At 45.8% G+C, this 21,473-nt stretch overlaps 1 protein-coding gene across 1 annotated transcript; it reads left to right on the top strand.

The window, feature by feature from the left end:
- Positions 1–14,902: 14,902 nt before the first annotated feature.
- Positions 14,903–15,778, top strand: OTUD6A (OTU deubiquitinase 6A). Its single transcript, XM_044235623.1, has one exon. The coding sequence runs from the start codon at positions 14,903–14,905 to the stop codon at positions 15,776–15,778; it is 876 nt and encodes a 291-aa protein (XP_044091558.1).
- Positions 15,779–21,473: the final 5,695 nt, after the last annotated feature.

Genomic DNA, 21,473 nt, shown 5'->3' with positions numbered 1-21,473 from the left:
CATGATAGCAGGGACACACGTCACCTCTGCTTGCCCAGCTCCTTCCAGCTATCTACCCACGGGCACTTTCACCCATTTGGGCACAGCCTCGGCTGAGATTGTGACACACCCTGGCTCACCTGCACAGAACAATGTCGATGAAGCTCTGGTGTGGGAAGTGAGTGGGAGGGGCTTGTGGTTGACCAGGGTCCTCCAGAGCCCAGGTGGATGCGGAGAGAGGTGGGCAGCCAGGAACCAGTGGTCTGCATTTCTATTTATGAGGCCCACCTGTGTGTGTGGTCTCTCAAAGACAATGCAAATGCAAGGGAACAAGAGATGAGGCCAGAGGCCATGCCTAGAAACACCTTCAGTCATTTGGTCAGTACCGGAGAACTCATTACTCCCCGTGAACAGACATGAGATAGAGGTCTACGAGCATTGGGTAGGTGCTGAATAAATTTTTGTGTGGAATGAATAAATAAATGTGAGCACCTATCAAATTATTCTGTATACATGGAATTCCAGAAGAGGCAAAAAATAATCTATGGTGAAAAACATCAGAGTAGTGGTTGCCCTGCTAGCAAAATGACTAGGAAGGGGCATAATGGAAATTTGGGGGCTGATGATGATGTTCTCCATCTTGACAGAGCTTTGAGTTACACAGGTCAAAAACTCATTTGTCAAAGCTCAGTAAGTGTATGCTTAAGATGTGTGCATTTCTTTACACGTTCATTTTACCTAAAAAGCAAATAAATATTGAATTCCCCTTAATGCTGAAGTATTTAGGGGAAAAGAATGCCAATGGCAACAATTTACCCTGAGATGCATATAAGATGTATTGATGGATGGACAGAGAAATATGTGGATAGATAGATGTACAATCAATCAAATGTAGCAAAACACTATTTGTACAGTCTAGGTGGTGGCTGTTCACTGTGCAATTCTTTCAACTATTCTGAAGGTTTGAAATGTTTTTATAATTGAATTTTGCTTAAAAAGTTCCTCAAGTCAATATTAAAATTTAATTTAGGGGCACCTGGGTGGCTCAGTGAGTTAAGCCTCTGCCTTCGACTCAGGTCATGATCTCAGGGTCCTGGGATCAAGCCCTGCATCGGGCTCTCTGCTCAGCAGGGGACCTGCTCCCCCCCACACCAGCCTCTCTGCCTACTTGTGATCTCTGTCAAATAAATAAATTAAATCTTTTCTTAAAAACTTAATTTAAGGGACACCTGGGAGGCTCAGTCGCTTAGGCATCTGCCTTCAGCTTAGGTCATGATCCCAGAGTCCTTGAATCAAGCCCTGCATCGGGTTCTTCACTCAGCAGGGAGTCTGCTTCTCCCTCTTTCTCTGCCTGCTGCTCCCCCTGCTTGTTCTCGCTCTCTCGCTCTCTCTCCCTGACAAACAAATAAGCAAAAAGCCCTTAATTTTAAAAATGTGATTTGTCTATGCCTGTGCATGTGTACATGTGGCCTTTGTATGTGTGTGTGTGTGTGTGTGTGTGTATATATATATATATATATATATATATATATTCAAAGGGGAAAATGTCTAGCTATCAACCTACAATTATATATCCACACCAGTAGGTGGCATCTCCAAGCATGTGTCCGTGTGCTCTAGAGAGGTATGAGTATGAATTCATCTAAGTCCAGCCAGGTGTGTGCTGTGAGCCAAGTGGATGAAATTGTGCAAGACTGGAAGGGTTTCCTGATGCAACATATAATTACGGAAAGCATAGTATATGCCAGGGACTGTTCTAGGCAGCTGATCAGTGAGCAAAACATATTTTTAAAAATCATGCTTTGGTAAAGTTTATGCTCCAGTGGGCAAAGACAGATGATAGAAATCAATTAATTAACTAATTACATCGTGTGTTATGAGGTGGTAAGTGCTATGAGAAAAGGAAAAGAGTTTGAGCAAAATGAGAAGGATCTGGAGTGCCGGTGTGGGTGGAGGAGGAATTAGGCAGGAATCGCAGGCCTCCCAGTTTTAAAAGGGAACGCCACACATGGAAAAGGTGGCATTTGGGCAAAGGCTTGAAAGAGGTGAGGAAGTGAGTCATTTGGATGTCTGAACTGAGAATGTTCCAGATAGAGGGCACAGTCAGTACACACACCCTCAGGTGGGGTGTGTCTTACGGGTTTTGAGGAACAGAAGATTCCAGCTGGGTGAGGAGAGAAGAGGAGGAAGGAGAGGCCAGAGAGCTTGCTAGGGCCAGATGGTTTGCAGCATTGACCTTTTACTCTGATTGAAATGGGAGAGCCCATGTGAGGTTTTGAGTGACAGATTCAAAAAAGAAAGAAGGAAGGAAGGAAGGAAGGAAAGAAAGATAGATAGAAAGAAAGAAAGAAGAAAAAAAAAAAGGAAAGAAAAGAAACAGGATTTCCTTATGGTTTTAAAAGGCCAGTGAAGAAGGAGGAGACTTTTGAGGGACTAGGACAGTCATCCATGGGTCAGATGATGGTGGCTCAGGCCAGATCGATGGCAATCAGGATGGTGAGAAGTGGCTGGATTCTGGGTGTTTCTTCTGAAGCAGGTGCCTCTCCAGGGGAGTCCCATTGGTCAGCACCCACCATGGGTCCCACCTGGGCCTCGGTAACTTCCTTGCATCCAGCCTAGTCCCATCCAGTTTTTGGGGAAATACATGGAGGGTATTAGGGGGCAGCTCCCCTGCTTGGTGGGAATATTGGTTCTACAAAGAGGCTAGTGGGAATTGAGGCTGCCAAAGGTAGCAGAGACAATCTCGGAAAGAGTCTGGACACGGGGACGAGGAGTTTGGTCTTAATCTTGTGGACACTGAGGAGGCACGATTAGCTTCTGAGCAGGGATGGTGACTCATGCCAAATACCACATGAGGACAACTGTAGGGTACAGGGTGACTATCAAGGCCCAGCATCCAGGATGTTCCCCTGACGGACACATAGGCCCACCTGTTTCTCTTCGCCAACGCAGACTTGCAGTCCCAGCTCTGCCTCCACAGAGAGTAAGTTGATTGGCTCCTTGGGACTTTCCCCACGCCAGAAAGGCCTACTGGCCCAAATTTCTGTCTTCATTAAACTGACTTTACTGTTTCAGATAGAAGTAGCCTATTCTTTATTTAGGTTCCTGTTAGGGAGACCTTCTGAGACTATCCCCTCCTAGGGAACAAAGCTCCATGAACATTAAACACAGGTGAGAGGCAAGGGACAGAGAAGGCCTGACAGATGAGAAATCATCCAGCTGGGGCATTTGGTGTGGAGGTGAGGATAAAGAGGAGCTACAGGGGATGGTCAAGGTTCTGACTCCTTCCCTGAGTGGATCGTGGGGATGGGGAATATAGGAGAAAGAGCAACTTCTTGCTGGGTGGGTGGAACAAATTAGAAGCTTAGTTCGGGCCACCATTTGGGAGAGGGTATCTGTGAGACCAGCAGTCCCTAAGGTGGCTAGCAAGGCTAGTTGCTGGTTTCTAAGATGTGTCCTCCTGACCCTGGGCTTTTGGAGACATGCTTCAGGGGCAAATACAGCAGGGATGGAGCAGAGGACTTGACTTGCCAGACCCGACTGGAAACAGCACATCAGCTCTGTTTTAATCTGCTTTCAGTTGGAATTCCACAAAAGACAGTATTTGACCAAAGAGCCGCTGGGGGAGGGGAAGGTTCTGCATGACTCTTAGGGAGTTAGCGGAAAGGATCTGCACTTCCCTGCCAAGAAGAAACTGCCTCTGCCTGGCTGGGATGGGATGCGGGCCAACCGTTTTGGGCCCAGGGACATGTCTGGGGGCCAGTGCTATGGTAGCAAGTGGAGACTGTGGCCTGCTTGAAAAGTGGAAGAGCTGCCTGCTGGAGAGGAAGAATGTGAGGAGGGGGGGAAGTGGCAGGGAGTCGGGATTGGGGGAGGCTTGTGGGCTACCCCCTCTACTGAGCCACTCCTGAGAAAGTCATCTTTCACATCAAGCCTGGCCGTAAGGACTTGTTTTATTGTTGTTGTTGGTTTTTTAAGATTTTATTTATTTATTTATTTATTTGAGAGAGAGAGCATGAGAGGGAGAAGGTCAGAGGGAGATGCAGACTCCCTGCGGAGCAAGGAGTCCAAAGAAGGACTCAATTCCAGGACTCTGGGATCATGACCTGAGCCAAAGGCAGTCACTTTACCAACTGAGCCACCCAGGGCCCCCTGAGGACTTGTTTTGTTATCCCTGTGCCTCTTCATGCATCTGTCCACCAATGCTGGCTCCTCACCCTCCCAACCTGGTCTGAGAGCTCTTGGAGGGGTGGGGGGGGATAGTGGCAGAAACCAGATGGTACTCTGTTTTCATATGGCCAGCTCCTGACACTCACAGTAGGCATACTCTGACATTTGTTATCAAAATGCCCAAGCGGGTGGAAGCTCAGCCTGGATAAATCTTTGGGGATTGATATCCTCAAAGGTAAATGTGAGAATGTGAGAATCCAGACAAGTGATAGATGGACAATTTTTTCATGAATGGTAAAATGGTGTCCACAGGTAGGTTGCTGCTGTCACAATGATTGAAAGAAGTGGAGAGAGGAGGGCAGGGCACTGAGGAGAGCCCAGAGTTCACCTGGGCCTGCCCTCAGAGGAACTTCTCTCCAAGCAGTGCTACCTTGGAGAAAGGGTGTCATAAACCCAAGAGCAGACTCAATGACAGTGCGAACATTTGGAATATTCTAGAAGCTCTCCTTCTCCATGGGCACACAGAAGGCCATGTGCCCAGCTGACATATCTGGTTGTGTCCCACCATCCTAACACCAAAGTGGGAAACAATCCAGACTGTTTGAGAGCTTCCAGTCCTCAGTCCTATCCCCCTCGATTATGCCCCCACCCCATCCTCTCAAAATCCCTGGAGATCCTGAGACTCAGAGATTATCAGAGCTGGAAGGGCTCTCTGAGGTTCCTAATTCCAAGTCACCCAAGGAGGGCTCCCCACAGCCTTCACTTAGTCCCCAGCCAATGAAAGCCTTCTTCCTGCTCTCAGAACCTGGCCCAACTCCCCACTGGTCCTATTCTAGACCTCTGGAAACAGACAAAAAATAGTCCTTCCCTTACATAGCAGTTCTCACTTCAGCCAGGAAGGGTTACCAGATAAAATGCAGGAGGGCAAATCTCATACGGGACATACTTCTACTACAACACTATTCATTGTTTATCTGAAGTCAGATTTAATTGAGTCACGGACCTTTATTTGCTAATTTTGGCAGCCCAGTAACCCAGGATCACATGGTTAGCAGTTGGCATACTGTGACAGTCACAGCCAGACCATGTCCACCACATCCACAGACCAGACCCAGCTCATTGGTCCAGGAGGTCTGTGTGTAACCTTTGCTTTCCCAGCTGCCCCGGAAATCAGGTTAGCTCCCCATCCCTTGCACTGAACGGTTTAGTTAAACTCTCTCAAAGGTGTTGCTGCTATGCTAGGGGATTTTTCCTACATATCTCATACTCATCCCCATCTCATCCATCTCTTCTGCTTGCTGGACAAGGCTTTTAGGTACTCTGGCTTACATGCCACTTTTCCCTTTCTCTCATCTGGCAAACTAAGAATGATCAGGAGATAAGAGGCCTGACCAAGAAACCGGAACATGAGGTTCATGAAGGAGGACAGGCAAGGCCAAGACTCATGAAGCTGGAAGGTTCCAGAGCCACTCTTTAATGCCTTAGAGGGTTGCACAATGGATACCTTTCCTATTTCCAAATAGCCCCAGCCTTTGTGAGCCCACACACCCATTTCTCCCAGACGACTCACCCCTACCTACAGTAATGAGTTTCAAACTCTCCCATGTGTATTCATGCAATCTCTTAGCAGATGTGGAAGGGAGACAGGAGAAGCTACTCCTAGTAAATAAACCATCAATGAGGAGGAACAAAGGAAGAAGCAAGACAAGAACCCTAGTGACGGTGAACCTCTGTCCAAAAGCTCAGCTTCAATTTTGCATGTCATTGTATAGTTACTTATTTTCATGTCTGTCTTTCCCTACTCAACCACAAGCTCCTTGAGGTTAGGGATCTTAGTCTATTTTGTTCACTGTTATATCCATAGTGAACAATGCCTGGCATATAGTAGGATGGATGAACGGCAACCGAAACGAATGAATAGGGTAGCAAAGCAGGTGAAGGGTAAGAACAAGGTCAGGAACAAAAGGGTCAATACAGAAATCAAGCATGAACACAACAGGAAACTCAATGTGACCTTTGATCCTTAAGGGCTAGGTGGGAGGATGAAGAAAAAGCAAATCCTTGATGATGAGTTAAAAAACCCTCAATGACAACTTCCCTGTTGTCTAATCTCACAAAATCCCTTACACATTCCAACACCTACAGCCCAGTGAAGTAATCCTTCATCAGAAAGTGTTTGAGACAGAGTAATTCTCCAGATTTTCAGGAATTGTGAGCCCTGGACAGGATGAAATAATTTCTTTTTTTTTTAAAGACCTTATTTATTTATTTGCCAGAGAGAGAGAGAAAGAGCATGAGCAGGGAGGAAGGGTAGAGTCAGAGGGAGAAGCAGGCTTCCCACTGAGCGGGGAGCCCAATGCAACCTCAATCCCAGGACCCCAGGATCATGATCTGAGTCAAAAGCAGTCATTTAACCGACTGAGCCACCCAGGCGTCCCAAGATGAAATAATTTCTTTACATCCTCTCTCTTTACACTGAAATATCATTGTAACAACTTAAATATAACGGCTTATGTATGACAATTTCTCAACAGCTCTTGAGCTCACTGGAAAGCTCCTTCTGATGTGAGCTGGGAACCCAGTCCAGACAGACGCTAAGGGACCATTAAACTCCAAACTAATGGAGAAGCTGATTACTATGAAAACTACCATGTCTGGTGGCCTCTAGAGGGGAGGAGAAATGGAGGTGGTGAGGTGGAAAGGGGAGGATGTAAGAGAGTGGAGTGGGGAGCAGAAGCTGGGAGGTAGGCACTAAGGTACTGTAGAGGGAAGAAACTGCTGTTTATTCTTATCTTTCTTGGTGCCAGGCACTGAGCTGGGTCCTTCACATACATTTAATCATAACAAGCCACCTGCAAGATAGACATTAATTCTCTTGCCCCTCCCACCTTACTAACTGGCAAAGCATATGCTATTCGACAAGACGGCCCATCACCATTCCCAGAGCTTATTATTGGAAAAGGTAACCTTGAACTCCCTGCCTTCTCAAATGTGAAAACTGACATTCAGAGAGAGCTGCCTGAAAAGCGGCAGTCCATCCATTGCTGGAGATGTGTGGCATGTGCCCTGGAAGTTGAATCATAATCTCCAGCTGAGAGGTTGTGTGTTGTGGGAAGGTGGGGGAGGGTGTTATGGGGCAGAGCTAGAGAGTGCAGAGCTGGAAAAGGCACATTCCCATTACAATAGCTATGGTTTCCTTACACAAACTACGGATAAGAAAGCTCAACATTTGCAAAGCTGGTTTTTCTTCAGTTCCGGCCACAAAAACAAACCCATGCAATGGGGCTTGACATTCAAAGGGACCTGTTATCCCCTCTGCAGAATCTGAAAAAGCAATCTTGATTGCAGCAAATAAGCACACTCTGCGTGACCATTACTATCATGCTATCAGAGTCTAAAAGATGTCTCTTTCAGGATCAACATAATGGTTTTCTAAAATTATCAATGCTTTGGGGGCACCTGAGTGGCTCAGTGGGTTAAGCCTCTGCCTTCAGCTCAGGTCATGATCTCAGGGTCCTGGGATCGAGTCCCACATCGGGCTCTCTGCTCGGCAGGGAACCTGCTTCCTCCTCTCTCTCTCTCTCTCTCTGCTTGCCTCTCTGCCTACTTGTGATCTCTCTCTGTCAAATAAATAAAATCTCTAAAAAATTATCATGTTTTGATGTGTTTTAAGTCACAGTATTTAATTTCTTTGAATCATGAAAATGACAGTATAGGAGAGTGTGAAGTATTTCTGTTCATTTAAAATAAAAAGGGGGAAGATGGAATAGATATATTTTGCCTATTCCTCTTGCTACAACTAAAAACCCTGGGCATTCTGTACAAAACAAACATAAGAAGACTATGAAAGGTGGAGAGAAGAAGGCAGACCCCTTAGGTTCTCAGCATGGGAGGAATGACATGGATTTTCTTTTTACCTCCTAGATCCCAGAATTGGCAATGAAGAAGCTAACAACCCAGGTTTACAGAGACCGCCCCCCCCCCCAAAAAAAGCCTCAGTCAAAGTCTGTTCTCTCTAGCAGAAGAATAAGGAACACATCAACCTAGCAATACACAAATTGTTTAGACAAGAATCACTCTACTCCAACCAAAACCAGAGAACAAACTGTGGCCCTCTCCCCAGCCCCAGTAGCAAAGACTAAGTGGAGCTTAGACTTCCACACTCATGAGGTTGTAATGACAGGTTCCAAAAACCCCAACCCTATCCCTTGCTGGCATGGTATCAGAGAAGGCCAAGTACAGAGCAAGGACTTTCATTGCCACTGGCAAGTAACAAGACCTACCTACATACATTAGTAGAAACAATGTGGAGAGCCTAGAATTCCACCCCCACTTGGCAGGAATGAAGTACCCCCTCACTTCCCCTGAGCTACTAGGTCAGAGAAGACCTAGTAGAGAGTTAGGACTTTTACCACTGCCCGAAGATAAAGTGGGTCAGATGATGTAATGACAAAGGAAGCAGTAATTCAGCACTCCAACCCTTCCCAGTCAGAAAACCATCAGTGGAGGCTTCCTGTGAAGCAGAGGCTCTCAGACCCATCCAGCTGTAATGAAGGGCTTCCCTTTGGATCAGTGGAGGCCAAGCGAGGTACCTGGACTTCTATTTCTATTTGCAGTGATGATACAACACTCCTCCTTCCAAATGGTGGCAGTGTCAGAGGAGAGCAGCCAAAATAGATGCTATAAATGCGTTTCAGATTAACATGACATATACCCAAAATATGCAGGTTTCCATCAAATAATACTTAGAAAACAGAAAGATCTCAAACCAAATTTTAAAAAAAAGACAATAGACATATGGCCAAACTGATATGACAGAGCTAGTAGAATTATCTGACAAAGACTTGTAAAGGGGGTGGGTCACCTGGGTTAAGTGTCTGCCTGCAGTACAGGTCATGATCCCAGGGTCATGGGATCAAGCCCCACATCTGGTTCCCTTCTCCTCAGGGAGACTGCTTCTCCCTCTCCCCCTGCCTTCTGCTCCCCCTGCTTGTGCTCTCTCACAATCTCTGTCAAATAAATAAGTAAAATCTTTAAAATTTTTTAAATTAAGGGGGACCTTAATCTTAAGGGTCCTTAATCTCAGGACCCTGAGATCATGACCTGAGCTGAAATCTGGAGTTGGATGTTCATCTGACTGAACCACCCCTTGCCCTAGCACAGAGGAATTTTTAAGGAAGCAAAACTATCTTGTGTGATAATGTAATGGTGGATACATGTCAATATATTTGTTTCCAAAGCCATAGAATGTACAACACCAAGAAAAAACTCTAAAGGAAGCTGTGAGGGGCACCTGGCTGGCTCAGTCAGTAGTGCATGACACTCTTGATCATATTGTGGGTAGAGATTAAGCTACCCATATAAGGGGTAGAGATTACTTAAAAATAGAGTAAGCTGTGAACCTCGGGTAATAATAATGTGTCAGTGTAGGTTAATTGACTGTAACAAATGTGCCATTCTGGTATGGCATGGGGAATATAGTCAGTGATACTGTAAAACCTATGTATTGTGACAAATGGTAACAAGATTTATCATGGTGATCATTTTGTAATGTATATAAATATCAAATCACTATGTTGCATACTTGAATCCAATATAATGTCAATTATATTTCAATAAAATTTTTAATTAAAAATTGAAAAAAAATAGGGGCACCTGAGTTGCTCAGTTGGTTAGGCTCTTGATTTTGGCTCAGGTCATGATCTCAGGGTCTTTAGATTGAGCCCCCATGTCAGGCTCCACACTCAGCGGGGAATCTGCTTGAGGATCCTCTCTCTCTCTCCCTCCACTCCTCCCTCTCTCTCCTTTTCTCTCTCTCTCTCAAATACATAAATCTTTTTTAAAAATTAAAAATTAAAATTAAAAATTATACCACAAATGTGCCACTTTGGTGTAGGATGTTGATAGTAGAGGAAGCTGCACCTGTGTGGAAGCAAGGAATATACAGGAACTCTGTCTACTTTCTGCTCAATTTTGCTGCCCTAAAAACTAAAGTCTATTTTAAAAAATGTTTCTAGGGGTGCCTGAGTGACTCAGTTGGTTAAGTGTTTGACTCTTGATTTTGGCTCCGTTCATGATTTCAGGGTTGTGAGATCAAGCCCCATGTTGGGCTCTGTGCTAGGAGTGAAGCCTGCTTAAGATTCTCTCCCTCTCCCTCTTCCATTCCCCCCTCCCCCCCTCACTCTCTTTCTAAATAAATAAATGAAAGGAGCATCAGGGACCTGTGGGACAATGACAAAGGATCTAAAGTCCCTGTCCTAAAGAGGAGAAAGTGTGTGGCTGAAAAAGTATTCAAAGAAATTATGGCTGAAAAATTTTCAAATTTGGTAAGAGATACAAATGTAGGATTTGAGAAGCTGAATAAAACCCAAATGAGGCAAACCTGAGGAAATCCACATCAAGATACATCATAGTCAAATATCTGAAAACTAAAGACAAAGGAAAACCTTTCAAAAAAAAAAAAAGAAAAGAAAAACCTTTCAAAGCAGAAAGAGAAACAACAGTTTGTCAGTAAGGAAATAACAATTCAAAAGACAGAAAATTTCTAATTGGATACCATGGAGACCAACAAAAAGTGACACAACATTTTTCAAAAGCTGAAAGAAAAGAATTGTGAATCTAGAGCCCTATCTCCAGTGAAAATATCCCTCAGGAATGAAAGGGAAATCAAGACATTCTCAGACAAAGGGAAACTAAGAGCATTTCTCACAAGGAGACCTACATGAGGGAATGGCTAACTGAAGTTTTCTAAACAGTACATATAAAAGAAGAAATCTTAGAAAATTGGGAAGTAAAAACATGATAAGCAAAACTATGCACAAATACAATAGACTTTCCTTCTCCCCTTGATTTGTCTAGCATTTAAAGGTTGAGGCCAGAATTAGAAAATTAATGTGGTTCTAAATTTACAGAGGACATCGAAGGCGATTATGTTATAAATGGGCAAGGGTAAAGGAATGCAAAAGGAGATAAGATTTCCTAGCTTCATTAAAACTGGTAAAATGACCACATCATAGATTTTTGGTAATACACATACACACAAATGTACCCAGAGCACCCATTTAAAAAGTTATATGGGGTGTCTGGGTGGCTCAGTCATTAAGCATCTGCCTTTAGCTCAAGCCATGATCCCAGTGTCCTGGAATTGAGTCCCAGGAGCCTGCTTCTCTCTCTCTCCAGCCCCCCCTGTGCTTGTGTTCCGACTCTTGCTCTCTCTCTCTTTCTGTCATAAATAAATAAAAATCTTAAAAAAATAAAAAGTTATACAAAAACATTATAGATAAATCAAAATTGAATTCTAAAAACTGTTCCAGTAACCCAAAGGCAGGAAAAAGAAAGCAGAAATGAAAACAGACAGGAAAAAAAAAAACAGAAAAAAATGGCAGACTTAAGTGCTAACATATTAATATATACCTTAAATGTGGGGCACCTGGGTGGCTCAGTCAGTTAAGCTTTGACTCTTGATTTCAGATTAGATCGTGATCTCAGGATTGAGAGACAAGGCTCTGTGTGGGGCTCAGCACTCAGGAAGGAGTCTGCTTAGATTCCCTCTCCCTCTGCCCCTCCCCTTGCTCACTTGCATGTGTGCACATGCGCGCTCTCTCTCTCTCTCTAAAATAAAGAAAACAAGTCCTTAAAAAAACTACCTTAAATGTAACTGACCTATATACACCAATTGAGAGATGGAGATTGGCAGAGTGGATTAAAAAGCATGACCCAACTACATGCTATGTACAAAAAACTCCTTGAAGTATAATAATAATTGGGAGGTTGAGAATAAAAAGCTAGAAAAATATATATCATGCAAACAGTAATAAAGAAAAAGTAGTGGTTATATTAATACCAAATAAAATAGACATTAGAGCAGAGAAGAGAGGGCCAAAGACAGGGGAATTACATAATGATTAAAGGAGAGAATCCATCAAAAAGACAGAGCAATCCTAAGTATGCAGAATTTGCAACAGAGGTGCAAAATATGTGAAGCAAAACCTGGTAGAGCTGAAAAGAGAAATAGAAAAAGCCACAATTACTGTTGGAGACTTCCTACATTCCTCTCTCAATGGTAATAGAGTTAGACGGAAAGTCAGGAAGTATATAGAAATCAACAACACTATCAACCAATGTGATCTGAAGAACATTTATAGAACATGTCACCCAACCATAAAAGGATAGTCGTTCTTTTCCAGTACACATGGAAAATATGTCAAGAGAAAACATATTCTGGGCCAGAAACAAACCCCAGAAAAAAAATTTTTAAGTAAGCTCTATGCCCAACATGGGGCTTGAACTCATCACCCCAAGATCAAGAGTCATATACTCCACCCACTGAGCCAGTCAGGCGCCCCCAAACCCCAACAAATTTAAATGAATTGTGTTTAAATATGTATGTTCTCCAACTGCAAAGGAATCAAAGTTGAAATCAAAACCAGAAAGATAACAGGAAAATCTGCAAACACTTGGAAATGAATAATTCCCTCCTAAATAACCCATAGGCCAAAGAGTCTCAAGGGAATCCAAAAAAATACATTGAACAAATGAGAATGGAAATACAATATACCAAAACGTGGTTTTTTACAAAGGTGAAAAACCAATTCAATGGAAGAAGTATAGCCTTTCCAACAAATGATGCTGGAGCAATGGAACAACCACAGGCAAAAGAATAAACTAAGACCTAAGCTTCAAACTTTACACAAAATAGATCACAGATGTAACTTACAACCTAAGGCTATAAATCTTTGAGTAAAAGACATGACAAAATCTTTGGGATCTAGAGTTAGCTAAACAGTCTTGACACCAAAATCATGACCCAGAGGAAGAAAAAATAATAAATTGCACTCCATCAGAATTTAAAACGTTTGCTCTGAGAAACACCAGCTGAAAAGATGGAAAAGATAAAGTCACGGTGCGAGAGAAAATATTTGCAAGCCACATAGCCAACAAAGAACTATTATCTATAATATATAAAGAACTCTTAAAACTCAACTGTAAAAAAAAAAAAAAACAGTCTAATTGTAAAATGGGCAAATGACAGAAACATTTTACCCAAGAGGATATGGCATAGATGGCAAGAGAACACATGCAAAATTGGACCTGATTAGCCGCTAGGGAAATACAAGTTAAAACCACAGTGAGATGTCACTTCACATTAATTAGAATCACTAAAATAAAAAATAATGACAACACCAAATACTGGTGAGGATGAAGAAGAACTGGATTCCTCACACAGTGCTGGTGGGACTGCACAATGGTACAGCCACTCTGGAAAATCATTTCTCAAAAAATTAAAATACACTTATAATATGACACAGCATTTGCACTCTTAGGCATTTTTCCCAGAGAAATGGAGAATTTTGTTCACATGAAAACCTATATAAGAATGTTTATAGCAAATTTATTCATAATAACTCCAAACCATGAACAACCCCAAGTTCTTCAACAGGTGAGCGGCTAAACAAAGTACAATGTATCCATATCATGGACTACTACTTAAAAATAAAAGGAGCTAAATTTAAGATATGCAACAAATTGAACAAATGTCCACTTTCCTCATTTGTAATAAGATATCTGTGTGTGCGGGGTGCCTGGGTCGCTCAGTGGTTTAAAGCCTCTGCCTTTGGCTCAAGTCATGGTCTCAGGGTCCTGGGATCAAGCCCCGCATCCAGCTCTCTGCTCAGCTGGGAGCCTGCTTCCTCCTCTCTCCCTGCCTGCCTCTCTGACTACTTGTGATCTCCGTCTATCAAATAAATAAATAAATAAAATCTTAAAAAAAAAAAGATATCTGTGTGTATTTTGGTGGGGGGAGTGTCTCAAGGACCTTCCTGTTTGGGAATTTAAGATACAGGTGAGCAGAGTGAGGCAGAATGGGAGCATATTTGGAAGAGCTTAGGGCTTGTATTTATTTTATATTTTATGTTTTAGAACGTTCAGAGATTCAAAATAAACAGACGGAACTGGCTCAACGAATGCCAGCTGTTGTGGTTCACGGGTATCCTATGGAGCCCATTTTGGAAGCCGGGAAACTCAGGAGGAGGAGAGTTTAGGGTAGTTGCATTCTGTCAGCAAAGGCCATAGCGTCTGCTTAGTTGCAATGAGTGAGTTTAAGAAGAGTGGCGTTGCCTTCTTACACTGAGATCTAACATTTAAGTTAGTGTGAGACCTAACCTGAAAGGACTCTGTTCCCAGGAACAGTAGGAAATGTAAAGGTTCACGAGTCTGGGTACCTGAAAAATAGGAAAGTCTCATTGCATCCTGAACACTAGAAGTAAAAGGAAGTCCACCGTCAGAGCACACGTAGCTGGTGGTAGAGTATTTGTTATGTGATTCTCAGGCATGACCAGCATCTGTATTGTGCTCAGATTTGGAAATGAAGTAGGGACTGAGTCCACGAATGGTTCTCCAAGACTGAATGCTACATATAATATTCGAAGTCCAGGTTCTATGAGCGGGATTCAGACCTGGCTAAAACCGGAAGCAATCGTTGCTACGGGGTCTAATGGGGGTGTATTTAGGGTCTCCTAGAAGCCAATCCTAGTGCCAGGAGCTTTCGAGGGGGCGTAGCCATTAAAGCCAGTGGCCAATGGCAGAGGACCGTGAGTAGGGTGAGAGCGACCACCTGGTGACGTGAATCAAGTGCAGCGGCGGCGAGGGGAGGCCGAGGACTCGCGGCTTGTTCCGGGATTTGTGTTGTTAGTCACAACCATAGCCCGTACTTCGGCTGCCACCCATCTTCGATCCTCACCTGCCGGTAAACGTCATGGAAGATTCTCAGAGTGAGCAACAGCGGATAATACGACGCCACCACCGCGAGAAAAAAGAGCTGCAGGCCCGTATCCAGGGCATGAAGAACTCGGTCCCCAAGAGCGACAAAAAGAGAAGAAAGCAGTTGCTCCTAGACGTGGCCCGCCTCGAAGCCGAGATGGAGCAGAAGCACCAGCAGGAGCTGGAGAAGTTCCGAGAGAGCTTTCCTGATAACGGCAACCTCGACTCCGTCACGGAAGATCTAGCCAAGATGGATCTTGAGAACCAGCCTCCCCGGCAGTCCCGGGCACAGAGAAGGCGCGAAAGAAGGGCGGCGCTTGAGAGAGAGCGCCAGGAGAGGATCACCGAGGCCGAGATGGAGCACCTGGCTAGCTTCCGCCGCGATGAGGAGGAGAAGCTCGCCGCCATCCTAGGATCCAAGAATCTGGAGCTGAAGGATATCCCGGCCGATGGCCACTGCATGTATCGCGCCATCCAAGACCAGCTGGTGTTCTCGGTGACGGTAGAGAGCCTGCGGAAACGCACCGCCGATTACATGCGCAAGCACGTGGACGACTTCCTGCCCTTCTTCAGCGACCCGGACACCGGCAACGCCTACAGCCACGAAGACTTCTTGAGCTACTGCGACGACATCGTGCGCAGCCCCTCGTGGGGAGGCCAGCTCGAGCTGAGGGCCCTGTCGCACGTCCTGCAGACGCCCATCGAGGTGATCCAGGCCGATTCGCCCGCTGTCGTCATCGGCGGGGAGTACACCCGGAAGCCGCTCATCCTCGTGTACCTGCGCTACGCTTGCAACCTCGGCGAGCACTACAATTCGGTGAGGCCGCTCGAGGCCGGCGCTGTCGGGGGCGCGGCCCCGCGGCTCTTCTAGGCCGGCCGCTGTCGTAGTCGCCATTGCTGCCGCCGCCACCGCTGGAGCTGAAGCTGCCGCTGCGCCTCCTCAGTAGGCTCCGTGTTGTTTTTTTCCCCTTCGGTTTTCTTGGTTTTTTTCTTGCTTTGTTTTACTTGAAAGTCGTACCCCCCAACCCCAACGCTTCTCTACCCACGGCCCCACCCCCGCACGCCTGCGCTCTCCTACCTGGCGGTTTTATTCCCTTCTCTCACTCATTCATTGCTTTGGGGGCTGGCGGCGGGCGCAGGGAACATTCAGGACCAGGGAAAGATCTGTACTGTGCTATCTGAGGAGAGGAAGTTAGCCAAATTTTCACCGTGTCTTGCCCTGAAGGGTCTTTGCCTCCCTCGCTGATGAGAATTGGTCGCGCCGCACATGCCTTTGAGATCAAAATGGAAACTGGGTTTGATACATTCTTAACTGGGGAGAAATAAGTTTTGCTAGGAATCTTCGAATTGTCCCTATAAATACATTGGATTTTAGATAAATTTGGAGTTTTTGTGATCCCAATGCTTTGTGAATGCCTTTCTCTTATTCTTTGGGAACAAATGTATTTCGCGCTCTTTGCAGGGGGTTGGGGGGGGATGCTTTGTGCTTCAGCTGGGCTGTTCCGGAGATGTCTCAAGTTATGAACAGTGGTTCTCTAGTATTTAGTTTTGTTTTTTCATAAAATTTGTGTAGTGCGCCATGAATTTTACTTATTTAGGATTTGCTGAAGTCTACATAAGAGCATTTGTTAAACTCAGAAATTAAATGTACGAACTAAAGATAGAAATTAAATTTACAAAAACTGATAGGTAAGGTTCACTCTGAGATGTGAAAGATCTCAAGTTAATTTTCTTTATTAAAGTTAGGAAGAGCTATGAATTTATTCAAGTAGTTGATTCATTTCATTTTGTCTACAACTGGTAGGAAGCGAAAAGAGACACCCTAATAGGCAGCCTAACATTCTGTAAGGGTGAGACCCAAACTAGTAAGTTTTCTTCACTGTGAGACATGAAAGGGTACACTTTATTCAAGCAGTTGATCCAGTTTGTTGCATCTACAAGTGGTATAAAGTGTGAAAGATCTGAACCTAGCATATTTGCCTCAAGTCCTAGAGATAGGAAGCTACTTTAAAAGATTTTAAGACCTAAAAATAGTTGATCCATTTTGTTGTATCTACAACTGGCATGAGGGAAAAAAAATGAGCAATCTACTTTTGTTGATAGTACAGACTTATTGATATCTTGAGTTTGCCAGTAGAATAGTAAAAATGAAATGATTAGCAATAAACAATTTAAAATTTTTTAAATCTTTAGAGCCTGTGTTTCAGTGAGATTATTTACATTCATTTAAAAATCCAACGTACACGCCAAATGTTCTAAAACAAAATATATAATTTCAAAATGTTTTAAAAATATTATGCAACTTGTTCTTAAAATAAAAGTTTTTAAAATACCTGGTTCTCTATTTTTGTGTAGCTGACTTAGTTTGTACAAACTTTGTATCCCAGGATCTGCTTCAGCAAAGGAATCCTGGAGGTTTAGGGAGAGGAATTGGGGACCAGTTAAGGCTTTGGAGAGGAAGACTGGCCTGGTGGCATCCTGGAGTAGAGTGTTTCCCAAGAAAGGATTTAGGGGGGAACTTTATCTAGAGGCTGTCCAGAGCTGATGTTTCACTCTGTGAAAAACATCCTGAAATGATTTGGTTTTAGGATGTTCTCATTGCTATGCATGAAAAAGAACTCCCACTTCTAGTAACTCAGTGAGTCCAGCACTACACTGCAGAATGGAAAGAAGTGCCAATGTTTCTTTTTTTGGGGGGGGGGGGTGGAGGTGGGAGGGTGTTCCCAAAATGTAAAGCAGGAAACCCTGCCAGATAGCTAACCTGTATAAGTATGTGTCAGATAAGTTTAGGATGGCCAGTGGACTAAGACAAAAAGGCCCCTGAGAAAACCAGGGATTGGGTGCAATGTAAGAAGAAGGCCTTTTATAGGACTGAAAACACTGGCTGGGGAAAAGAGACAAGGCCCAGAAGGAAGGCATAATATATAGAAGGGTGTCTGTCTGGAAAGGAGGGTGAAAGTTGGGGATGGGTTCAGCCTAGAAGGAAGAATGGGACATGGCAGGGGAAGGAGGCACAGGCCAAGGAAGGGGACTAAGCTGATAAACGGGGCATAGGCAGTAAAGGTCCCCTAGGTAGAGGAGGGGACCCAAAGTGGGTATAGCACACAGGTGAGCAGAGGAGGCCTGACCAGGGACATGGGCAAAGGTTGGTGAAAGCCTCTAGAAAAGAGAAGGGTACTCTATTGGAGTGAGCTGCATTGGGTGGGGGAGGGTACCTGGCTAGGGTAGGAGACCTTGATTGAGAGGGGTTCACAAGCTGGAAAAGAGGGCCTGGCTACAGGAGGATTCCTGGCAAGGGAAGTGGTCCAGGCTGGGGGTGGGAGCAGAGGCTGGTGAAGGGTTTCTGGTAGCAGGTGGCCCCAGCTGGGGTGGGTTTCATAGGGAGGGGAAGGGAAGCTGACTGGGAACTAGGTCACTAGTTTCTGGGCAAGGGTTTAGGTAGGGGGCTCAAATAAGACTGGAAAGGAGGCTAGCTGGGGACTGAGACATTGAAGGAGGAACAGACTGGTGAAGGGGCTTCTCATTGGAGCAGAGGTCTTGCTGAAGGGTACACTGGATGGTAAAAGGATCCATGGTTGTTAAATGGGGAAACAGCTGGGCCAGGCTGCCCATCCAGAGGAGGGACACTTGCCTGGGAAAGGGTTCTGGAAGGAGAAGGGGGCCTTCCTAGGTAAAGAGGCATTGACCGGGAAATAAGGTCTAATCAGGGGTGGACTGGATGGAGGAGGGATCCAGGCTGGTAGAGGAGCCACCAGATTTAGAAAATTGCACAAACCTGGACAAGGGGCCCAGGCTGGATTTAGGACACAACTTAGAAAGGGAAAAGGGACCTGCCCCTGAAAGGGTAGAGGCAGCATAGGGGGAAATTGGGCCTAGACAGAGAAGGGGGGTTAGGTAAGTAGGAGGCACAGGCTGGAGAAGGGCCATAGGGTGTAGAAGCAGTCACAGCAGGAGAAGGGAGCCTGGCTAGGACTGGGGAGATGTCTGGGAGGTGCCGGCTACAGGAGCTAAGGAGCTAGCTGGGAAAGGCAGCCTGGGGATAGAGGCTTAGGTGGGCAAATGGGGCCCCGCAGGGAAAGCAAGCTTATCTGGAGAGTAGGCCTGGCAGGGCAAGGTGGAATATCTCGGGGAAGAGGGAACAGGCAGAGAAGAGGGACATGAGAGCGGGCAAGAGAACCGGGCTTTGGACTAGGGCACAGTGTGGGGAAATAGGTCTGGCTAGGAAGGGGATAATGGGGAAGGGGAGGAACTGGCTGGTCAAGGGAAGGAAGCCTAGTTGAATTAGAGGGGAAAGGATGAGAAAGGAGTTCTTGACTGTTAAAAATGGGGGTGTGGGTGGGAAGCCTGGGGAAGGGCACCTGGCGAGGGAAAGAAATCTGGCTGGGAAAGTAGGCATCAGCTGCAGAGGACACAGGCTGGGTGGGGAAGGGGCTTAGATGTGGGAACGTGCCCATCTTGCAAAGGGAGCACAGGCATGATCGGGTGTCACCAGCTGAGGTTGGGAGACGGGCTGGAATGGGGCCACTGGGTGTGAACATACCACAGCAGGGAAAGGTGGCCTGACCAGGGAGGGGCTCTAGCAGGGGAATAGGGCCCGGAGGGAAGGGGGGGTCAGGTCTGCCCAGGAAGGAACACCCAGTCTAGGAAAGGAACCTGGGGGTAGGAGAGGTTTGGATGCCAAGAACGACATAAACTGGGCATGGCGTAAATAGGTTAAGAGACCTAGCCTGGAGAGGGGAGCTAGCAGGTGAAGGAGTTGAAGGCGTGGGCCTTGACAGAGATCCTGGCTGAGGGAGGACATGTGGTTGAGGAAACAGACCTAGCTGAGGAGGGGGGCATAGGAACAGGAAGGGGAGGACATCTGGTGGAGGGGGAAGAAGCGGGAGAAGGGACTTGGCTGAGGAAGGGGCCCTTACTGGGAAGATGAGCCAAGGCTGGGGGAAGAGGATGTAGGTCCCTCAGTAAAGGGAGCCTGGCTGGAGGGAGGAGACTGTCTGGGTAAGATCTCCCACCTGGAGAAGGACACTGGGATTAGCTTGGGGATCCTTGTGGGTGAAGGGGTCCTGGTGGAGAAAGATCACAGGGCTGGGGAGGGGAATTGACAGGTGATGCAGAGATGAGAGAGGAAAGTGTTCAGCTGGGGAAAGAGGCACTGGCTCTGAGAGACAAGGGAAGAGACAGTTCCTTGGGAAAGTGATCCAGCTGAAGAGGGAAAAGGCCTGCACTGGCTGAGGAAGAGTAATAAGTTGAGAAAGGGGATCCTGGCGAGGGTTGCTGCAAAGAGGATACTGGCTTGAAATGTAGCTCGGCTGGGGAGGGGATATAGGTGGGTATATATGGGTAGAGGGGAAAGGACCCCATCTGGGGAGTTGCCCTTGGCTGAAGAAGGGGCCTTAATTGGGGAGGAAGGCATCAGTAAATGAAGAGAGCCTGACCAAGCTGAGGGGACCTGGCCAAGAGAGAAGGCATGGCTGGGTTCCACATTAACAGGCAGGTAACAAATAATGAATACTGTTTTTCTGAAAATAAATAAATTGAAAAAAAAAAAACAGGCAGGTAACATGCTTCCGATGGCAGACAGGCTTCTGATGCGGGACCGGTAATCTGCTAGGGCAGGCTGCATGATATGGGGAAAGGGGACTACCTGGAAAAGGGGCCCCAGCTCTAAGGGGGTAGGTATTGACTGAGGAGCAGGGTTTGGGAAGTGGAGCTGTGTGAGGAATAGGGAGTAGGCTGGTGACAAGGACCAGGAGCTTGGTTGGTGTAGGGTATAAATTAATATGGGGTAAGAAGAAGATTCCTGGCTTTAAAGGAGGAAGAACTAGGGAGTAGCACCTGGCTAGGGGAGGAGACACATGCTAGGGAAGGGATTCTGGAGCATTATCTGTGCATAAAGTAGATGGGGTGCTGGATGCAGATGGAGCACTGCTGAGGGGGAAGGGTGCCCTGGCTGGGGAATGGGGTATGGGCTGGGCAAGGGCCATATCTGCGGAAAAGGGCACTCCTGGATGATGTGAGCCTTGCTTGAATGTGGGGGTTGGGGGTGGGCCTCGTGCTGCCCAAGGGAATTCTGTGGCAACTAAACAAAGACAGCAGACAGCAGAGTCCCATTGTACAAGCTATCCCTGAATATGAGAGAAATAACTATTCCTGTCTTGGGAGCCCTTAAGATCTCACTGGACCTGTCCCAGCTGCCTCCCTTGGATCTGCCTTCAGCTAGAGGGAGAGGGAGGAGTCATCCCAGGCCAGATCCTAATCAGGCCCAGAGCACAAACCAAGAGAGAGTCTTCATTGTGGAATCCTGGCAGGACACGAGAGATGTACAGTTTGTTCCATTTTGCAGCAGTGACCATAGTCACTGAAGTCAGTGACTATGCGGGGCAGTTTCATGTCCAAAAGCCACAAGCACTGTTCCCAAAGGGATCCAATTCCAGAAGCAACTTTTATTCATTTACTATTTTTTGTTTGTGCTTTGTTGTGTTCTCTCTCTTGCCATAGCAGCCGAAAATATAGTACCTGGGTCTGAACCCTCGCTCGTCTCATCTACTTCCTAGCTTTGTGACTTG

This window comes from Neovison vison, chromosome X (genome assembly GCF_020171115.1).
Source record: "Neovison vison isolate M4711 chromosome X, ASM_NN_V1, whole genome shotgun sequence".
NCBI lineage: Eukaryota > Metazoa > Chordata > Mammalia > Carnivora > Mustelidae > Neogale > Neogale vison.
This window is presented reverse-complemented; position numbering and strand designations above follow the sequence as displayed.